We start from the raw sequence: 20,403 nt of genomic DNA on the forward strand, positions 1-20,403 counted from the left end.
TGCTGATATCGTAAGCAAAGCAACATCAGTGTGCAGGAATAGACTTTATTTAATGCGCCATAGTAATCAGACCAGGATCTAGCTCTAAATGCAAAATAATAAAAAATTTAGTCTTGCTATTAACTCTGTATGCTGCTACATTGTATATAACATAATAAATTTTGTAAAACCCTAGAGAAGACAATTTTGTAATCAGTCACAGAAAAAGAAAGAATGTTCAATATACATTTTATGTATTACATTACATAATTAAAATGCAAGTAATGCTCTTATGGGAAAGAAAAATTTAAATTAACTAAATTAAGCATGTTGATTTTCTTTCCACATCTTATTGTTAGCTGTGGTTACCCTCACAGGTTTATTTCCCCAACACGTCATAATGTCTGTCATAGGATGATACAAGTGTCAAAGTATAGGTATAAGGCAGAGGTGTTTGTACTTAGAAAACCACAACTGGTGAGAACCAGTGAGGTGCAATGTGCTGTGACATCCTTCTCATAATGGAAGTAACACCAACATAATGCTAAATATCACACAACTAAACATAATTATTTAGATGCACTTTATAATTTTAAGAGAATTTACATGCTAAAATTGTTTTAAGTAACAGGTTTATTATTAACAAATTACAAGTTTACTCCCTACTAATGAGCTTCATTACAAGCAACCACCTCATGTGAACCAATCTGAAAGATTTTGTTTCTTTTCTTTCTGCTACATCAACATCAACTCAATAGTAAATCGACAAATGTAGATTGTTCTGTACACTTCGTGAACTCAAGATTTCAAATTAATTTACCAAGATTCAAGCAGGTTATGGAAAGAGAAGCATGAAGAAATGGTGTGTTTTGACATTGAGGTGTGACAGTTAAGTGCATCCACCCAAAAGGAAGTTGACATCCTGTGCATGTAGTTTAACAGACTGTATATTCCACCCATATTTATTTGGTATATACCTCATCATTTATCATGTGTATATTATATAATCTGAGCTCTTTTTGACATGTCTCTATTCCACTGAACAATGTTTGCAGTGCAGTTACAGTATATACTGTATACACCATATCTTCATTACTTACTGCACCTTCTGTTTGTCATAACACAATATACATTCATTTATTTATTAATATATTAGTTATTAATTGTAAACATGCCACTTATGGTTAACTGCATTTCACTGGATCTGTACATGTGCAGTACTTTGCACAGTGACAATAAAGTTGAATCTATTCTAAACAAATTATATTCTAAGATTTTATATACCACAAATATGCTAAATTGAAATGGTGGTGCATAAAAGAAAATTGAATACAGTATATACAAATATAATAATAATAATAATAATAATAATAATAATAATAATAATATACATTTTATTATTACTACTAATAATAATAACAATAATGTGGGGGAGTGGGGGGGAATTTTATGGGTATAGATATATAAATCTCCCTAGACACCCCCCCCCGCCCCCCCCCCCCCCCCGAGCCCACCCACCCACCCACTCACTCGCACGCACGCACATAAAGAAGAGAGAGAGAGAGAGAGAGAGAGACTTGTTATTGATCTTTCTTGGCGCTGGAGGAAGAGCCGGAGGAAACAAACAGCGCACCGGGTAGGAGCGCGCGCGCACGCACACACACACACACACACACACTCATACATGCATACATACATATGTAAATCTTTTTTATAAATCGTATTATTTCCTTATTTCCAAACTCTGCACTTTATCCCTAAGATTTGTTATCTCAGCCTGATGGATATTAAGGATGTGCTGTGAACTCCAGAGTGACTCTATCCGCTTCTTTTGCATCCACAGCTGGAAGACGCAGTGTCCGCTCGTGTGAGGAGTAAAGTGCGATCTTTCGGGATGGAGATCCTGGCTGTCCTCTACCTGAGCAGCGCGGTGATGGCGCTCGTGTCTACGGGAAGTGCCGCGCCCGCGCCCGCGCCCGATCTCTACTCCCGGGGAATGGTGAGTGATATCCGACTCCGACATGAAAGCATCCGCACAGCACTGCGTCTTATCTTCTACACACACTCACACACACACACACACACTCAATGCATGAACAGATGAAAGGTCTATGAACGGCTAATTTAATGCAAATAAAAAGAAATCGTCCTTTGATGTCAAATCACTGCACCGTTACAAAAGTAACATAAACTTCCAGTATGTGTGGTTTCTTTAAACACTCCACGTTTCACACTTTTTCTCTCTACAGAACAATTTTCACATGGGGCTTTTACACACTTACTCACGTGACTAATTCACACTGAGGGGATATCATGATTCGGAAGCTTTTGTTTTTGCAGGATGTTTAACCCTTTCGTGCATAGATGAGATATTTTGAAGACCACCAAGCAGCATTTTTCAAATTGTCAAAGAATTCTAGAGTTGGGTGTTTAGTGATGATGTAAACGCATTCCTTGTTGATTAGTACCTTTCTATAGAAAAAGAATTACTCTACCAATGTGTGCAATTTAAAACCACCTACTGTATGCCAGTTAATGAAAATGTTATCCTTACTTTTGCATTACTTTCAGTACATCCCTTGTAATTAGCTTTTTGCTCATATCCGTGCCCATTTTTGGCTCTTTTCTCTTGGCAAATCATTTTCGTTTCCCCAGAATTGCAAGGGTCAGTGTGATAGACTTAAAGTTTCAAAATAGTCTGTAAGTTAAATTCATCTCAATTATAGTGGCATAGACTGTTTAACATTGGACAGTGTACATCACTGCTTTTCTAATTGCTCTGATGATAAGTCCAAGTACAGTTTGCAGATTAGCAGTTCCATCTCATGATGCATCTCATCTTTAAACTCCTTCCCTACAGTAATGGTGTTTTTGGAAGCACAAACATCTTGTTCCTGTAGTGATGATGAGCTAAATTATTGTGAAAGAGTTTCCCATTTTTGGTTTATCTGATCGGAGTAATTGTTGCAAAAGAGCTTTTATTTGTGCACAAATTTTGGATCTGCATCTCTGAACTTATTTTTAGATTTTTTTTTGTCCATTTTTGTTATTATAACTGCTGCTTTTAACATTTTTTCAAATGACCTACCTTCTTTATCACTGGTCTATTGGCTGTGATATTTTGTGTAGATTAACTGTCTAGGGACGAATAGTTGCAGTTTAAATAATAGTTGCATATTATTGAACCAATTTGCTATGATTGTGTATCTTTGACTTTTATGGTGGCTTATGTTGTTTAACAATGTTATCCCTGAGGAAAAACATCCAGACCAATGGCAAAAATATATATATAATTATGCCATGTTAAGAGTGCATCATATTTTAATATATGATATCTAAAACATTAAATGATTTATTTTCTGTAAACTATATATGTTCAAGACATACATTTAGTTGATATTTGTAAATCAAAAGATCATGTTTACATTTAAAGTGGTTTTATGCACATGAAGTATAGTAAATAACCAAAAGTGTCTAAACACTTCCTTCCCCACTGTATTTTCGCATCTATGGCATGTGGAATTAGCTCAGTAGTGTTTTTTGCTTGTCACAACATTAATTCCTAAAGTTAAAAAAACATTAGCGTTTTTTTTTTTTTTTTAAAGTTAGAATTACATTGATAAAATGATGCTGGGATGGTGCTGACTGAATGATTCCAAAACAATGTAACAAATCTGACTTAAAGATCTTAAAACTTAATGATCGATGCTAGGTTCAGTTTGTTGTTCTTTTAGCTGCTCTTATTAGAGGTCACCACACAGGTTGATTTTGTACAGGTTTTATGCAGAGTTAGAATACTCTGGTATTTCTGGGTGGAAATACCCTGACTGTACTAACAGGACACTGCTGATATGACTTACTCACTCACTCACTCACTCACTCACCATTAAACCACTTTATCTTGAATACAGGGTTGCGGGGGGCCTGGACTTGGTTTAACTACTGTATTTTCACTGCTGTACACCCGTCTAAACCCTGTATGGCATTGTACACCTTGTATGGGGTGCCAATCCATTGCAGAAACACACACATACACACGCTTATTCACACACCACGGGCAATTTGGGAATGCCAGTTGTATTAATCTGCATGTCTTTGGACTGTGGGAGAAATCCAGAGCACCCAGAAAAAAACAATCAAGCAGCGGGGGAACATGCAAATTCCATGCACACAGACCCTAGGTGAGAAACAAACCCAGACCCTTGAGGTCTGGACAGTGACAGTGCTAACAACTAAGCCATCATGCCACCTACTGCTGATACTAATAATAAAAGATAATGGTTATCAGTGCACGGTAAGACATAAAGACATAAATACTCAGTATGGTAAAATAGGAAATAACTATTTAGGCATACACTGAGAAAAAATTGTTTCCCATTTTCATCTGAAACAATATACAAATTATTGGGCAGAAATAAGAGTATATTTACCTATCATATGGTAACGTGGGAAAATTGTTAGAAATGGAGGAATTATTATATGATGTAAAAACCTCAAGTTCCCTTCGAAACTGCATGATTAGATAGATGGAAATCTCCCATGTCATGCAGCCTACAACTTCTGTGATTTGTTCCAACAACTAATAACAATAATAGTAATAATAATAATAAAAATAATAATAATAATAAGTACTGTTCAATTAATCTGATAAAATCAAAACCGCAATATGGACATGTGCATTTATCCAAAGGCTACAGTTTATTACAGAAAATATATGCATGCTGTAGGTGGGGATTTATTAGAATTTTTTAATACTTTAATCATGGTGATGTTTAAACATCTCAGATTAAATTACAATATGTGATAAAATAATTGCAATGTGATTTTTGATTAAATTGTGCAGTTTGTGCAATAATAGTAGTAACAACATCAATAATAATAATAATAATAATAATAATAATAATAATAATAATAATAACTTTAACCATATACAGTATAATGTAAGTGATCTGTGATTTAGAGTATATGGTTTACATTTATTGCTTATAAGGCGTGATGCTGCTTTATTTAAATTGTCGATCTGGATAGTTAATTTTTGCTTCTAGTGACTTTTTTTTTTGACATTGCAGCCAAGTGACTCTTCAGCAACCTGAGGCTGAAACACATGCTGTATGTTGCTTGTTTGGGTTATTACACAGGTTTTATTGAGGAAGGATGCATGCTTGGTTGGTATTTTTTGCATTTCATTTTTTAGTAGCTACACTTCTTCATGTGGGTGACATTAATCTAAGTTTTAATGCTTGAATTGCCTTTTTTGGTCAAACCACAGCATCAAGCAGTATAGTACTCGAAACAGAAAAAAAAGGTTTTCAAAGTTTGTTTTCCCGGAATTGAAATCTGACATAGATACTAATACTGTAAAGTCATTAAAATACACGCACAAGCTTATGGTAAGGTTTGTTTTAAATATCAATAACAGCTAACAAACTAATCAGTCATTTATATTTAAATACTGACATATTGATTATTTATTATGTAACCCCAAAAATTTAGCTAAATTTGGGGATGGGAATTATATAGACAATTTATTTTAACAATAATGCAGAAATCTGGACATTTCACATTTCATCAACCTTTTTAAACTTTTTTTTAATTTAATTTAGAAATAATAAACAAGTTAAAGTGTGCTGTTTAAACAAGTTTTTTTTTATTATTATTATTTTTTTTAATCAGCCTGTTTGACGTACAGTGTGCCTGGGATAACAGTTCTTCTTTCTCTACCAAAAGGAAGTGGTTACAAAATGTTTCTGGTTATTTCCTTAAGAGACTGGTTTTTATTTTGGTAATAACACTAAACCTATTCAGGGAAAGACTTTTCATTATATGATGATATGTAATACAATATGTTACATATACTGTACAATACTAGGCGAAAGACTTAAATTAAATTAAAGTTAATGATGTCGTTTAAAGAAATAGGAAGAAATGTTTTACTGTAATGGGCTGCAAAATGCCTAAAGATGCAATTTAATTGGTAGTTTATGTAACAACCATAGTAGCAACCACATGATGACTGATCTGATCATCAGTCATAATGTGAACCTGTTTTTCACTGATTGATGTCATAAGTTAGATGCTTTTTATGCTTGAATGATTCATAGGACACACTTAACAAACAAAAGACATTCCTCAGAAACTGCTCAGGTACAGGGACTGGACTGAAAAAAGTACCAAAAATGTGAGCTACAGAACTATTCCTCAAGACTAGATAAAAATTATTTATAATTAAATGTTTTCTATTAAACCATAAACAGTATAGTACACCTTAAGGATATGAGTTGGGGTGTAAAATGGAAATTCATAAAGAAATAGCAATTGTTCACGGTTCATGGTGTAACATTAGGATACATGTGTCTTGAGTTTCTAATTTCTATAATTCAGTGAGGTAACACAGTATCTATAATTAATAACTGCTTTTATACTGGTATCGCTGGCATAAAAAACAAAAGTGTACATGTTTAATTCTCAAGGTAACTAAGTTTGATGACATTACTTTTTATTGATGTGTTAATTTGAACCCAATGCCATAATAATAAATAGATGTATATGCAATTATGAAATAGATAAATAGATAAAAGTGGCAAAACTAGCTTAACTGGGACAATTTATCCATCTAGTTACATGAGACTTATGTTTAAGATTCTTACATTAAACATTAACAGGAAAGTCTAAGTGCCATTATAATGGTGCAGTAGAAATAAGTATAGTATTTATATTAACAGGTAATATAAATCATGTTGTGTAATAGTTCTTTTTTTAGCCACAACAGATCACTGGGTATGCATCTGCTGATTTGGCAAAGTGTTGGCAAAAAAGAAGGTCTACAGTTTTAATGAACCTGATTTGAGGGTCGAGTCTTCATTTAAATGTGTATTTAATATTAGATTTTTTTTTTTAAATTAGGTTTAATTTTTTTTTTTTTTTAGGATTGGCTGAGCAGGTATGGGTACCTTCCTCCCCCTGATCCACGAACAGGAAGACTGCAGACCAAAGAAGGAATGGAAAGTGCCATCAGGCAGATGCAGAGGTTCGCAGGCCTGAAGGAGACAGGCAAACTGGGTAAATTTGATATTCTGTGCATTGATCTTTTCAATAAGACACAAGCTTTCTCATGTGATATTTGAGGAACTGGCATAAGTGCACATTTTTATTGTGTGTATTAGGACATAGACATATTGCTGGAATATTTACATTTAATTGCAGGACACTTTACGAAATGTTTCAACCAATATCAATTAGTTCATCAATCAAAAAACAGTTTACTCAACATTGTAAGAACTCTAAACAGTTTGCCAGGTTCCTGGTATCTGATTATTTCTTCTTGTTGTCTAAGATGTTTATAATACACACTGTGGTTTTACAAAATTGCACTGTTAGTGGAAATTCTTCATTCATAATCCGTTAGTCTAGCCCTATGCTTTTAGTATACTCTGTCAGCAGTGCATTAGAAGCTTCCATTACTACAATCAATATATTGATCTGTACTCTTCAGCTTCTGCTCTTTCTCTCTCTCTCTCTCTCTCTCTCTCTATCCAGATGAGGCCACACTAAAACAGATGTCAATGCCTAGATGCTCACTGCCGGACATTGTAAGCTCTGAGGACAGGCTAAGGAAGAGAAGGAAGAAACGTTACACTCTCGCTGGCTCCAGCTGGGAAAAGACTAATCTTAGATGGAGGTTTGTACAGTATGTTCATGTATGAACTATGTTACATTCTGTTTTATGCCGCTGTTTTATGCACTATAACACGTTGATAACTATATTGCATCAATCTTTCTCTTCTTGTCCCTCCTTCCTAGTGTCCTAAGCTATCCCAGGCTTTTTTCTACACTCTCACCGAGTGAGGTGGAATCAATTCTGTTCCATGCCCTTAAAGTGTGGAGTGATAATACCAACCTCCAATTCCACTCTACCTCCAAAGATGAGGCTAAACAGGCCGAAATCCGAATTTCATTTGAACGCTCCCTCCATGATGACGGCTACCCTTTTGATGGGAAGGGAGGCACGCTTGCTCATGCCTTCTTCCCTGGCCAGGCTGAGATTAATGGGGACACACACTTCGATGATGAGGAGACATGGACATACAGGGAACCAGATGGAGTCGGCACTGACCTCTTCACTGTGGCCGTGCATGAGTTTGGCCATGCACTAGGTCTCTCACACTCTTCTGCTGATCCCTCCATTATGCGCCCATACTACCAAGGCCCAGTGGGAGACATTACCAGTTACATACTTCCCATGGATGACGTGCAAGCCATCCAGACACTGTATGGTAGGAGAATTACAAATCACTTATTTTGCTATGAATAAATAAAGCAATTCACTTATGAGTACTAGTAACAATGAGAAATCATGATTATTTAACAAATTATGCCCACTGTTCTCCAGATGTTTTGGCAGCTGTCACCAAAATGATCAAACGTTGTTTACTTTTACTAAGGATATTTTAAATTGTCCCCACAAACAATATTAGCTTTGTTCTAAACTATCCTCATCAGAAGTTCATATTAAGAGTGATCTCTTTTATCTCTTAAAACTACAAACTGTCACATGGCCTCTCCTTTGAAAGTAAATAATTAAACACGCATAACTAATGACAAAAGGATACAAGGTATATTCAACCAAAGTAAATTAAGCTATTGACCTGTGCAAATCATTCTATGGCTGAATCAATAATTTTGTGGGTAAAAAAAAAATCACATAAAATACTGGTAAGCAGAATCTGATCAAAGGTCTGAAATTGTAAATTGAACAGGAAGCACATTGTCTCTGTATTTACTTGGAAGGATCATGAAGGAGGGAGAGGCAGAGATCAAAGATCACATTGTTACTGATACTTGGTGGTTGTCAGTTTACTAAAGGCTGAACCTCACCCAGCACCAGTAGAACTACACCCGGCATTGTCTTGTGATCAGACTGAGACCAAAATGTACCAAAATGACCAAAATGTCTTTGTTCCAGTACACAATCAGCAAATGATACACATAAAAAAACCTAAAAATTTAAGAACCTAAGAAGACTTTCTCTCCAGGGCAAAATATAAATTTTAAGGGTACACATAATTTAAAAGTTATTATATATTTTTTTTTTCTAAAAGAAATTTTGCCATCAATCTATAAATATACAAATATGATGTCTGTATAGGTCTAAGTTACAATACAACTTACTCTCTATGAATTTAGAAATAAATTTGTGCTAAAGGTCACCAATAATCCTTAAGAGTTTAATTGCATTTACTGAGCTTACATTAGTTTATATTGGCAATCTTGATGTGGGAAATATTTCTTTTAGCAGTCTAATTCGACTGGAGGAAGCTTATCGTTTATCCACTCAAATAATATTGTAGGGGTGACTTATTCAGGTAAACTTTATTTAGCTAAGATGATTCTAACTGTTCATTAGTAACATTTAATGTTCTCTCCCATGTTAGCACTAGTGGTTAGCATTGGGTGGGACGTTTTAATTGTGTTATTAAAGTAACATTTGTAAATAACTTTTATAAAAAATAAAAGTATATTGTATATCATAAATGTTTTTGTTTAGTAATGTGTAGATGATGGCTATAATTGAGGTGATTGGATTTTTTTGCTTGTTTGTTTGTTTGTTTGTTTGTTTTTAGTAGTAGTAGTGGTGTTTAATATTAGAAGAGGATTGATGCCACCATAAAAAATACTTATTTTGTATTTATTAATAATATTTTCTATTTCTGACGTGAAATTCGTACTTTAACTTAAGAATTTCAGAATTATGCCTTTACATTCAGAAATGAATTTAAAGTGAGAATTCTTTATTACACCACATTTTATGGTTTTCTAAACAACATATCATACAGTACTAGCATATAATATTAAACAGATGCTAAATGATGGTTTCTCTAAATAAACATGATTCTACTGGACTCTGTGTGTGTGTGTGTGTGTGTGTGTGTGTGTGTAGGAGTCAAAATGAACAGTGCAACGATTCCCCCTAGTGGTCCTTTAACACCACGTTTGCCTGAGCTACCCAAGACACCAAGACCACCTAGAGGGACTGTACAGTAAGTGAATCACAACCTTGATTTAAATGAATCATAACTGCACATTATACCAGTCTTGGGAAAACCACAACTCTTTCTCTGCATCAGTCTTGCAACTGAAACACGGGTGGTGACTTCCTGTACTCATGTGAATGACAACTGAACAGGCGAGGATCGGGTTTAACTGTCACCGAACAATGTAAAACACAGGGTTTCCACACCTTTCCTGTGTCTCACTTGTTTCTGGTGTCTCATAACTGTAAGTCTAGATGATAGACTGTATTGATATTGAAGACATTTCTCAAGCTGAAGGAGCTGGATCAGGTGCTTCTGTGTGGTCAAACACGAATATGTGCAGGAAATTGACCGTAGGACTAATGTTTGCTATCAACATTCTCTTACTGCATTAAAACACTTTAAGGTTTAATTCTATGGATTTAAGCAGCACGCTCTATTTTTGAGGCCACAGTTCAACCAGAGGTCATTCTACCGTAGGTAACAGAACTACAGGGTGGGTGAAAAGTAAGCAATTAAAACTGGTAATTGTCACGATTCGGGTGTATCGGGCTGTTGGGACGCCGTGGGCTTACAAAGGGCAGGCATAGATGCAGAGGGTTCTTTTCAAAAATAAAGGAGTTTTTATTGACCAAACAAACTAATAACATGAAACTAAACAAACAGAACACTGGCTCTGGACAACATCACACGGAGGTATTTATAAAACAAATCACATGGGGATACAAGAAAACCCTTAACACTTTACCTCTACCTAGAGTGGGGACAGAGACTCTCACAGTCAGGCTCTAATACCTGAAACATACACACACACTCGCTCTGTGTTGTGACACAGGCTCAGTTACAAACAGGCTCTAATACCTGAGACATACACACACCCTCGCTCTGTGTTGTGACACAGGCTCAGTTACAAACAGGCTCTAATACCTGAGACATACACAGTTACAAACAGGCTCTAATACCTGGGACGTACACACACTCTCCTCTGTGTTGTGACACAGGCTCAAGTACACACAGGCTCTAATACCTGGGACATACACACACTCTCCTCTGTGTTGTGACACAGGCTCAAGTACACACAGGCTCTAATACCTGGGACATACACACACTCTCCTCTGTGTTGTGACACAGGCTCAAGTACACACAGGCTTTAATACCTGGGACAGACACACACTCACTCTAGGCTAGACATTTTACCCTCATAGGGCTGTGATAAAGGCTTAAAAACACATCTTGTGTACACATAATCCAGGCTCTTGCTGGTGGAATAAAACCTTGTCTGCTACTACGAGAGCCACACAACACCACTCACGCTCCTACGAGCGGCATACTCAACTCACACACGACCCACGCTCCTATGAGCGGCACACACACGACCCACGCTCCTATGAGCGGCACACACACGACCCACGCTCCTATGAGCGGCACACACACGACCCACGCTCCTATGAGCGGCACACACACGACCCACGCTCCTATGAGCGGCACACACACGACCCACGCTCCTATGAGCGGCACACACACGACCCACGCTCCTATGAGCGGCACACACACGACCCACGCTCCTATGAGCGGCACACACACGACCCACGCTCCTATGAGCGGCACACACACGACCCACGCTCCTATGAGCGGCACACACACGACCCACGCTCCTATGAGCGGCACACACACGACCCACGCTCCTATGAGCGGCACACACACGACCCACGCTCCTATGAGCGACACACACACGACCCACGCTCCTATGAGCGACACACACACGACCCACGCTCCTATGAGCGGCACACACTCCCACACTACACACGCAGATTCACGCTCCTATGAGCGGCACACACACATCATGCACATCCAACCTACCTCCAAGAGCTTTACACACACATCCTCACACACCCGCGGACTCGTAGAGCAGACCCAGGCTTTAGAGCTTATATTAACACAGGGAAAAGACACTAAATACATACAAACGAACTAACAAGGAATAACTGCAAACTAAAAAACACTAGTCACATAATTAATAACCACAAATGACTGCAAAACCAAAAATACACATAATCATATTTATACTAATCATGCCCTCAGAGCCAGTTTAACCCAAAAACTGAATTCAAACAAAACAAAATAAAACAAAAGCCCACTAGACATTGTTAATGCTCGACCCAGTTTCCCAGAACTGACAGCTTTTTATAATGTCCCTAATGAGCCACCTCGGTTCAGGTGAACTTCGTCAACACCTGACCGAGGTGCCTTCTGGGAAACTGGGTCTTCTAACAAAACTACATACATAAAAACAAACAGCCACAGTGCCCTCTAGGGGCAGTCCCTTACAGTAATAAAGTCCATATTTCTAACACAAATTAATTGATGACAACAACAACAAAATAGATAAGAATATTAAATACTTCTATCAATATACCAGAATAAAAAAAAATTGCAAACTTATCCAAATATTACATTGCCAAAAAATAATTTTACACTTGGTGGGTTTTCTCCCACCGTCGAAAGTGTAATTGTAATTGCACCCTGCAAAGTCAAGAGTGTACCTTGTCTAGAACCCCAAGTCCCCTAGGATAGGTTCCAGGCCACCCTGTACAGGGTATGCAGTATAGAGAATGTGTGAGTGAGAGTATTTTACCCACTGAGTTTATAGAGTTTTATGGAGTTTTTAAATGTATTTTTATGTATTTTATTTTATGTATTTAATTGCTCTATTTTATTCCACTGGTAAAAGAACAGAGACTTTCAAACTTTCAACTGCAATCCACAAGTTGATTTTAACCTAAAATTATTGTTGGCCTGGCTTATGCACCATATGTTTGACATCTGTGCCCTAGGACATAAAGTAATATTGTTTTTTTCACTTTCACTGCTTTATCAATGATATACAATACATAAATACAAAATGTGCTTACAAAAACAAACTTAACTGTTATTATATTAACGATTTATCACATGCAATAATTTAAGTATGGGATCTAAAGTCAGTGAATGTGAAAGCATTTTGTAAGCAATAAGACAGCTGAAGGTAAATTTGTATGAATGTGTAAGGAAAAATTTTTTACCGTGGATGTACTCATACGCAAGTAGTACTGTATGTTTGCGAGAAATAAAATGAGAAATAAAATTTTCTACTTTTTTTTTTTTAGACCCAATCCCGGCTACCCGGACCGCTGTGAGGGAGGATTTGATGCAGTGGCCAACATCAGAGGAGAAGTCTTCTTTTTTAAAGGTGTGCTTTAGAATTTAATGCAATTTTTTTAATTATAATCTTTAGAATAAATTAATTCTTTCAATTAAATTTGTTTAAAAAAATATTTGTTTTTGCTCTCGGATGATGTTAGGACCTTATTTCTGGCGAATGCAGCGATCAGGGTCTTTGGTGTCACTCGCTCCTGCTTCAATTAAAAATTTTTGGATGGGACTGCCACCTGGCACAAACAAGATAGATGCTGTTTATGAGAAGAAGACTGATGGTCACATCATCTTCTTTATAGGTCAGTAAGTATATTGTGTATTACAGTGATGGCATTCTACAGTTTATGTATGAGAGGGAGATTAGTGACCTGATGAGGGTTTGTATTCTAAATATCATAATTTGACAATTCAATGAAATTTTTTATGTATTTTTGTTTACTTTTTAATATTGAGATGCGTATGATTTAAAAAAATATTATTTACTCTAAATGTTAAGTATACAGTAAATTCAGGATATTCAGTGTGTGTGTGTGTGTGTGTGTTTGTTTGTATATATATATATTATATATATATATACTATAACACTAAGCAAGGCCACAATTTAAGTACCCTAGATAAAACTTTACAAATATTATTATACTTTATAGCCACCAGTCCACCTAATGGGGAGAATAGGGCTATGAGACAACAAGGCTGCCTGCTGTAATGAAAAACCTTAATTTAAATATTAGTCTAACTTAGTTTAACCATAGGACTTTCTAAAAAACATATATGCACACCATATATGGGCCATTTCCAGACTGTCACCATACAGTTGTGTCATAACGTTTGATTGGTAGATTATATGACAGAGCAACATCATTGTATGGCGTATTTGTTTCCATCTCCAGTTTGGGTTTGAATACATTTTGTATGCCAATGCTCTCATGGTTAAATGTAAATTAATCATTCAAGTGTGCTATATTCTGAATGGGTTTGCATGGAAACAAACAAATTCCTCATTTGCCTCTCAGGTTCACAGTTCTGGGTTTTCAAGGACACCATAGCAATGCCTGGGTACCCACGCCCTTTGTCTGAATGGGGCATGAGAACTCGTGGTGGAAGGATGGTGGAGCGAGTTGATGCGGCATTCGTTTGGGCCCACAATGGCCACACGTACGTGTTCAGTGGTGAAGAGTTCTGGAGATTCACTGAAAATCAGGGACAAATTGTGCCACGCCCTGATGCGGACTACCCTAGAAGCGCCTCCCTCTGGAAGGGGGTGCCCAGCAGTCCTGATGATATCATAAGCTGGGGTAAAGGTAAGCCATTGTAGCACGTTTCATACACAAATGCAAATTAATATTTGTGCCTAACTAAAGGAAAAAGAAAAATGAAAGAATGCAGTAGAAGCATGCACGTGGCAGGAGCTTAGGTAACCATTAGGTTAAAGTTCCTTGAATCACATAATTTTGTAGTTGGGTTTTTAAGTTATTAAGAGTGGTACTGTGGTGCCTCACAGCTCAAGGGTCTTGGGTATGACCTGAGCTCAGGTTTGTGTATGGGAGGTCCCCATGCTTATATGTTATCTTCTGGATTTAAGTAGGTGGATTGGGTACCATAAATTGTATTAGGTGTAAATGAGTATCATTCAGGGTAATGGATTACTGCTCATTCAATGGATGATGACTAAGATCATTCTGGGATTTGTGATTATTGCTTATAGATTGAATTTTATTATTAGAGTTATTATTGATATTTTTGAAAACAGGTGATTTAACTAAATTCCTTAATGAAAAATAGTTCTGTATTAAGTTATCTTATTTAATCTACAGTATTGTGCTTTTAACTCGGGAGCAATCAACACATCATTTTGTAGTTATATGATATCTCCTGTTTCAATTTGAAAACAATTTGTATGTAAATGCAATTATGCTTGAATGGAAAAAGGTTATTCAGTTGCATTATATTTATATATTATATATATATTATTAAACTGTCATCTGATTGGTGAAAAAAATTAAATACAGTGGAACCTCTGATTGCGAGCATAATTCATTCTGGGAGCGGGCTCGCATATCAAAACACTCGTAAATAAAAGCAAATTTTTTCTAAGAAATAATAAAACCTGCACTTTACATTTTTAAAAATGTCAAAATTAATTCAGACGAATAAGTTTTTCTGTATTTGTTTGTGCGTGCACGTGCTGTGTATGTGTGTGCGTGTGTGTGTGGCATTTTTCTTCTTCTCGTCTTACACAGTAACACACACACCCACACACACACACACACACACTAACGGAAACGCTGCCTTATTAGAAAAATGAACAAGAAACATCTCAACATCTTAGTAAGCGCACACTAACAGACTCAATGGGGTAAAGTAAACATAAAACAAATTAACCTGCACTTTACCTTTGAAAAGAATTGTGACAGAGCAGTGTCTCTGTTAGAGTGTGTGTGTGTGAGTGTGTGAAGGCAAGAGGAGGAAGGGTGTGTGTCTTTAACCTCTTTCTTTTTGCTTTACACGCGGGCATACACGTGTTTTACACAGTTTAGGTGCAGCTGAGCAAAAGGCCCTATCTCCCATAGTATAAAGCATAGGTCGGCAATTAGCGGCCCCCGGGCCACATGTGGCCCGCAAGCAAAAACATCTGGCCCGTGAGATTGTTTAAACTAGAGAATGAAAATAAATAAATTATATATTTTTTTAAAATCGGACTGACAGTCTCAAAAAAACTCTTTGTTTGGAAACCTCATTTTTCAGAACAGAAATATTTCATCTATTAATCTAAATTCTTATTTGTTACGATACGAGGGTGAATAAGTGCATCAGCGAGGTGCAGAGCAACGCTCAACATGCAAAAACAAATGACGTCTTGTTGTGCTTTGCGAGCACCCAGGGGTCCGTTCTTCGTCTGTCTCTAACTCAGTTAGCTGGATTTGATTGTTGTGGATTTGTCCTGATCTTGGATTGTTTCGTTCTTCGATGCGCTTCTCGCATTTGTTGTCATAGCAATATATCCGTAAGCTTGAACCTGCTCTGGAGCAGGTTTATTTCATGTAAACAGGATTTAGCCTGCGCTCCTGCCAGGTTATGATTGGTTGAAATGGTGAGGTCACATCTGATTGGTTAAAGAGCACGACTGACGTGGACTGACTCACGTAGGAAAAGAAAAGGATCTTGCATATATCCTTGCATCTTGCACATCTTCGTCAATCAATCGCAGGGCTTGTGATCAGTGAGTAGACAACTCAATCCAGCCATACTAATCATCAACAACAGGTGTGCTCGAAGAACTAACCTAGCCGGATCGTAATTAGCACGATGATCTCATCTTAGATGTGTCAGTTTATCTCAGATCTCGGTTCTGTCATTTTACGAGCGCCTACCATTCATCCTCCCCTATTAATTCTATAAATTAGCCAATGTTTCGGTCGTGGCCCGCCATGTAATGGCTTGGAAAAAATCTGGCCCGAGGCCAAACTTAATTGCCAACCCCTGGTATAAAGTTTAGTCTTAGGAGGTTTCAAAAGATGTACTAATGCAGAGCGGAGGTTGCGTGTGGATGTATGTGAGGTAATAAGTTCTTCGAGGTAGGGATGGGCATCCCCATACATACACTGGTGGGTAAGGAGGGCAACCATGTAATCAATTCTGAATAAAACAGGGAGCCAGGGAAGAGATTTAAGAATAGGCGTAATATGGTCGTATTTACGCCCTCTCATCAGGATCCTAGCAGCACTGTATTTTGTTTTAGATGAAACTGAAGCTGTGCAGCAATTACTTTTTTCAGCACTTTTGAAAGGAACGGGAGGTTGGAAATGGGCCTGTAGTTAGCAAGTACTTCTGGATCTAAGGTGGATTTTGTTATAGTAAACAATACACGTATGCACGGATGTTGCTTATACCTGTTAGAGACGCGCAGTAAGGATGAGCAGGGGAGACGATTACCCACAATTACGCAGTGCAAAAGAGAGAGAAAAACCATTGGCTGAGGTGTGATAATGTGACACTCAATGTAATTTTTTAATTTTTTACTCGCAAATCGTGTTACTCGCAATCTGAGGTTCCACTGTATACAGAAGCATTCAATGCTGGCTTTACCTTCCATCACACAGTAGAAGTCATTTAACATTTAACATTCTGGTCTGATATATTAAGAAATGTTGAACTTTTTTTTTTTGTTTACACAAGTACTACAAAGTCAAAGACCAAAAAACTTGAGAATTTGCTAAAATTTTCACATAAACTTTTTTTACCCTGGGGTCCAGACTTTTTGGGCTAATGTGCATAATAATAATACACTAATTCCGATCGCAATAATTTGATCCAAAATCTTCCATTACGAATTACCCATTATTATTGAAAACACAAGTATTGGGTGAAATCTTTACAATATTACATGAATATCAGAGATTTCTAGGGTGTGATACGGTACATTCCTGCTTTGATTTAATGAGTGAGCATTCAAGCTGGCTGGATTCAATAAGCTTGCTTGGATAAAACCTGTTTGACACCTGAACTTCCACTCAGGTACAGAAAACTATTGAAGAACATATATTTTTTAATAGAAGACAAAAAAACAAGAAGACAAAATTAGACGTGAAAAGGAATTAGGAAAATCTGATCTTTCGCGAAAAGCAGTTAGGAAACATGTGCTTACATTTAAACGTTGACCTAGAAATAGCAGGACATTCTGAAAATTTTAATATTTAAGATATTTAATGTTCATGATACAAAAACATTTTTTTATTTTATTTTGAAGACTTTTGAAACCACTGTACTGTATACTGTAAATACTGAAATGTTAAGCTTTACATATAGTAAGGAGGTATTCATGAAACTAATGTGAAAATTGATATTGAGTAAATGTAAATTGTTTGACATAAAGAAAAAATATACTAGTTTTTATTCAATATACAGTAAAACCTATTTTGATATACCTGTATGGCTGCATAAACATGTCAGAAAAGTAACAACTGATATGCAATATACAATTACGAGAGATTTGAATGCCCAACCCTGGAGTTGTGAAAATGACCACGCTAACTACTTAGCCACCATGCTGCTCTATTTAATATATACAGTGTAGCCAGAAAGTATTCACAGCGCGTCACTTTTTCCACATTTTGCTATGTTACAGCCTTGTGAAAAAGGTTTGCCATGACATTTAAAATTAAGCTCAGGTGCATACTCTTTCCACTGATCATTCTTAAGATGTTTCTACAACTCGATTGGAGTCCATCTGTGGTTAATTTAGTTGATTGGACATGATTTGAAAAGACACACACCTGTCTATATAAGGTCCCACAGTTACCTATACATGTCACAGCGCAAACGTAAAAAGGGTTGTAATACCTTCCGACTGCACTGTAGAGTACTACGATTATTGCTTATTTCTAATTAACCAAGTCACACCCATTTTTATTCTTTGAATTTTTGGCTCACCTTCATGACTGTTTTGTGCTCATGCTTTTGTAATTGAATAAGGTGTGACCAAAAGGTGTTGGTTTTATGCTATTGTTGTAGATAATTAATTTTATAAAAAGCTTTTCTTATATGCAGACCTTTCTTCTAGAGTACCAAACAAATCTGGGAAATAATCTTGCCTTCTTTTTTCTACAGCGGGAGATACATACTTTTTCAAGGGCAACTCCTACTGGGTTCTAAAGAGTGGGGGATTGGATCAGGATGTAGTGAGTCCTAACTCAACAGCAACTGATTGGATGTTCTGTCCAACTTCAACAGCCGGCCCGTTACCGGTCACCCCTAATTACCGCAAATGCAATTGTGGCATTAACAATGGGTCTTCATTCACTGGACCTTCATTGCTACTTCTTTCAATGCTGCTTCTAAGTGTCCGTGTGCTGATTTAGCCCAGGCTGATTACTGAATAAATTTTTAGATTTTCGTTGTTGTGTATGCTATTTAATTACTAGCCCTAAATTCAGAGTTATGTTTACAAAGAATTTGAAGCAATTGATCAATTTAATCAAGTATGTTTATGATAAATGTCATTTGAAAATATGTCAAATGAAAGTGCCTACATTCAGCAAAGTACAGCGCTGTCACTTTTAAGTCTATTATGTTTCAATCTGCAAATATCATCTGTTCATGGGGGGGGTGTAAATCTAGACATTTATCATTTCATATTAATTCATTCAGGGTGTTTTAATAGGAAAAACCATGTTACCTTTTTAAATTAAATGTATTATTTGTTATCATTAGAAAGTGAGTGACAAAGTATTTAAGATCCTTAAATATGCAAGTATACATATGTATTTATTCTTTTATTTAGTCCTCTGCTAATGCTTTTTGAAGTGTTAATGAAAAGCATGAACTGATTTACAACCGGTTCTATCAAAGTTTTGGTGTAAAATGTCTCGCCTTTCTTTGTGTATGTGTGTGTGTGCGCGCGCAGAGGGGCCCAAAAAAATTCCACACACCTCAACAGTTCTTATCTATGCTCTTTATTAAAACTTAAAAAAAATCTAATTGAATTATGGCAGCAATGTGTAGTATACGTTTCCTCTAAAGATGTTCATATTCACACCACTGTTGGTGATATGCGACTGTCAAAAGTAAAGTATATTTGATGTGTGTATACATTTTTTAAGCCCCTCTGTATATACAATATTATTACTATGATTGATATGCCGTTTATAGGAAGTGCAACCTCTTTTACGTGATCGGTTATAGTTACCTTGAATTTTGCAAGATACATTTATTCCTGAACTTCTGGTTTTATTAATGGTTTCATAGGGACAATGTTTTTACAAGACAACTAGCAGATAAATGTATTAGAGATATAGCCCAACGATCATACAGGGGAACTTTGCAGGTCAGAATCCCCACAGCTGTGCTTTTTACACAAGGTCTTAATTGTTTGTTTGTTTTTGCTTTGTGCATCTTCCTATTTACTATTAAACTGTGAAAACACTTGTTCTCAAGTTTTTTTTATTTAGCTGGCAAAGACATTGATGAATTATGTTCCAAATATAGACAGTATCTGGATAAGAATTGGATAAGATGTTAGCAACCTAATAGATCTGAAAGGAAAAAATTAATATAAAAAAATATGCAGGCTTGGACTAAGCTGTTACTTCCATTCAGGTACAGAAAACTATTCGAGAACGTATTTTGTTAAGCCTTGACAAAACTAACTAGATGGGTTACACATGGGTCAGTAGGTGAGAGAGAGCAGCTGCCTGCCAAA

General features: G+C 36.5%; 1 protein-coding gene across 1 annotated transcript; it reads left to right on the forward strand.

Moving 5' to 3' along the window:
* The first annotated feature begins 1,557 nt into the window (after positions 1 to 1,557).
* On the forward strand, positions 1,558 to 19,587 carry mmp25b (matrix metallopeptidase 25b). Its single transcript, XM_053511421.1, has 10 exons — positions 1,558 to 1,615; positions 1,823 to 1,978; positions 6,906 to 7,038; positions 7,516 to 7,657; positions 7,780 to 8,252; positions 9,917 to 10,016; positions 13,157 to 13,239; positions 13,352 to 13,504; positions 14,219 to 14,506; positions 18,813 to 19,587. The coding sequence occupies exons 2-10, from the start codon at positions 1,874 to 1,876 to the stop codon at positions 19,061 to 19,063; spliced, it is 1,728 nt and encodes a 575-aa protein (XP_053367396.1). The 5' UTR covers positions 1,558 to 1,615; positions 1,823 to 1,873; the 3' UTR covers positions 19,064 to 19,587.
* Positions 19,588 to 20,403: the final 816 nt, after the last annotated feature.

Source organism: Clarias gariepinus, chromosome 14 (assembly GCF_024256425.1).
Source record: "Clarias gariepinus isolate MV-2021 ecotype Netherlands chromosome 14, CGAR_prim_01v2, whole genome shotgun sequence".
Classification (NCBI taxonomy): domain Eukaryota; kingdom Metazoa; phylum Chordata; class Actinopteri; order Siluriformes; family Clariidae; genus Clarias; species Clarias gariepinus.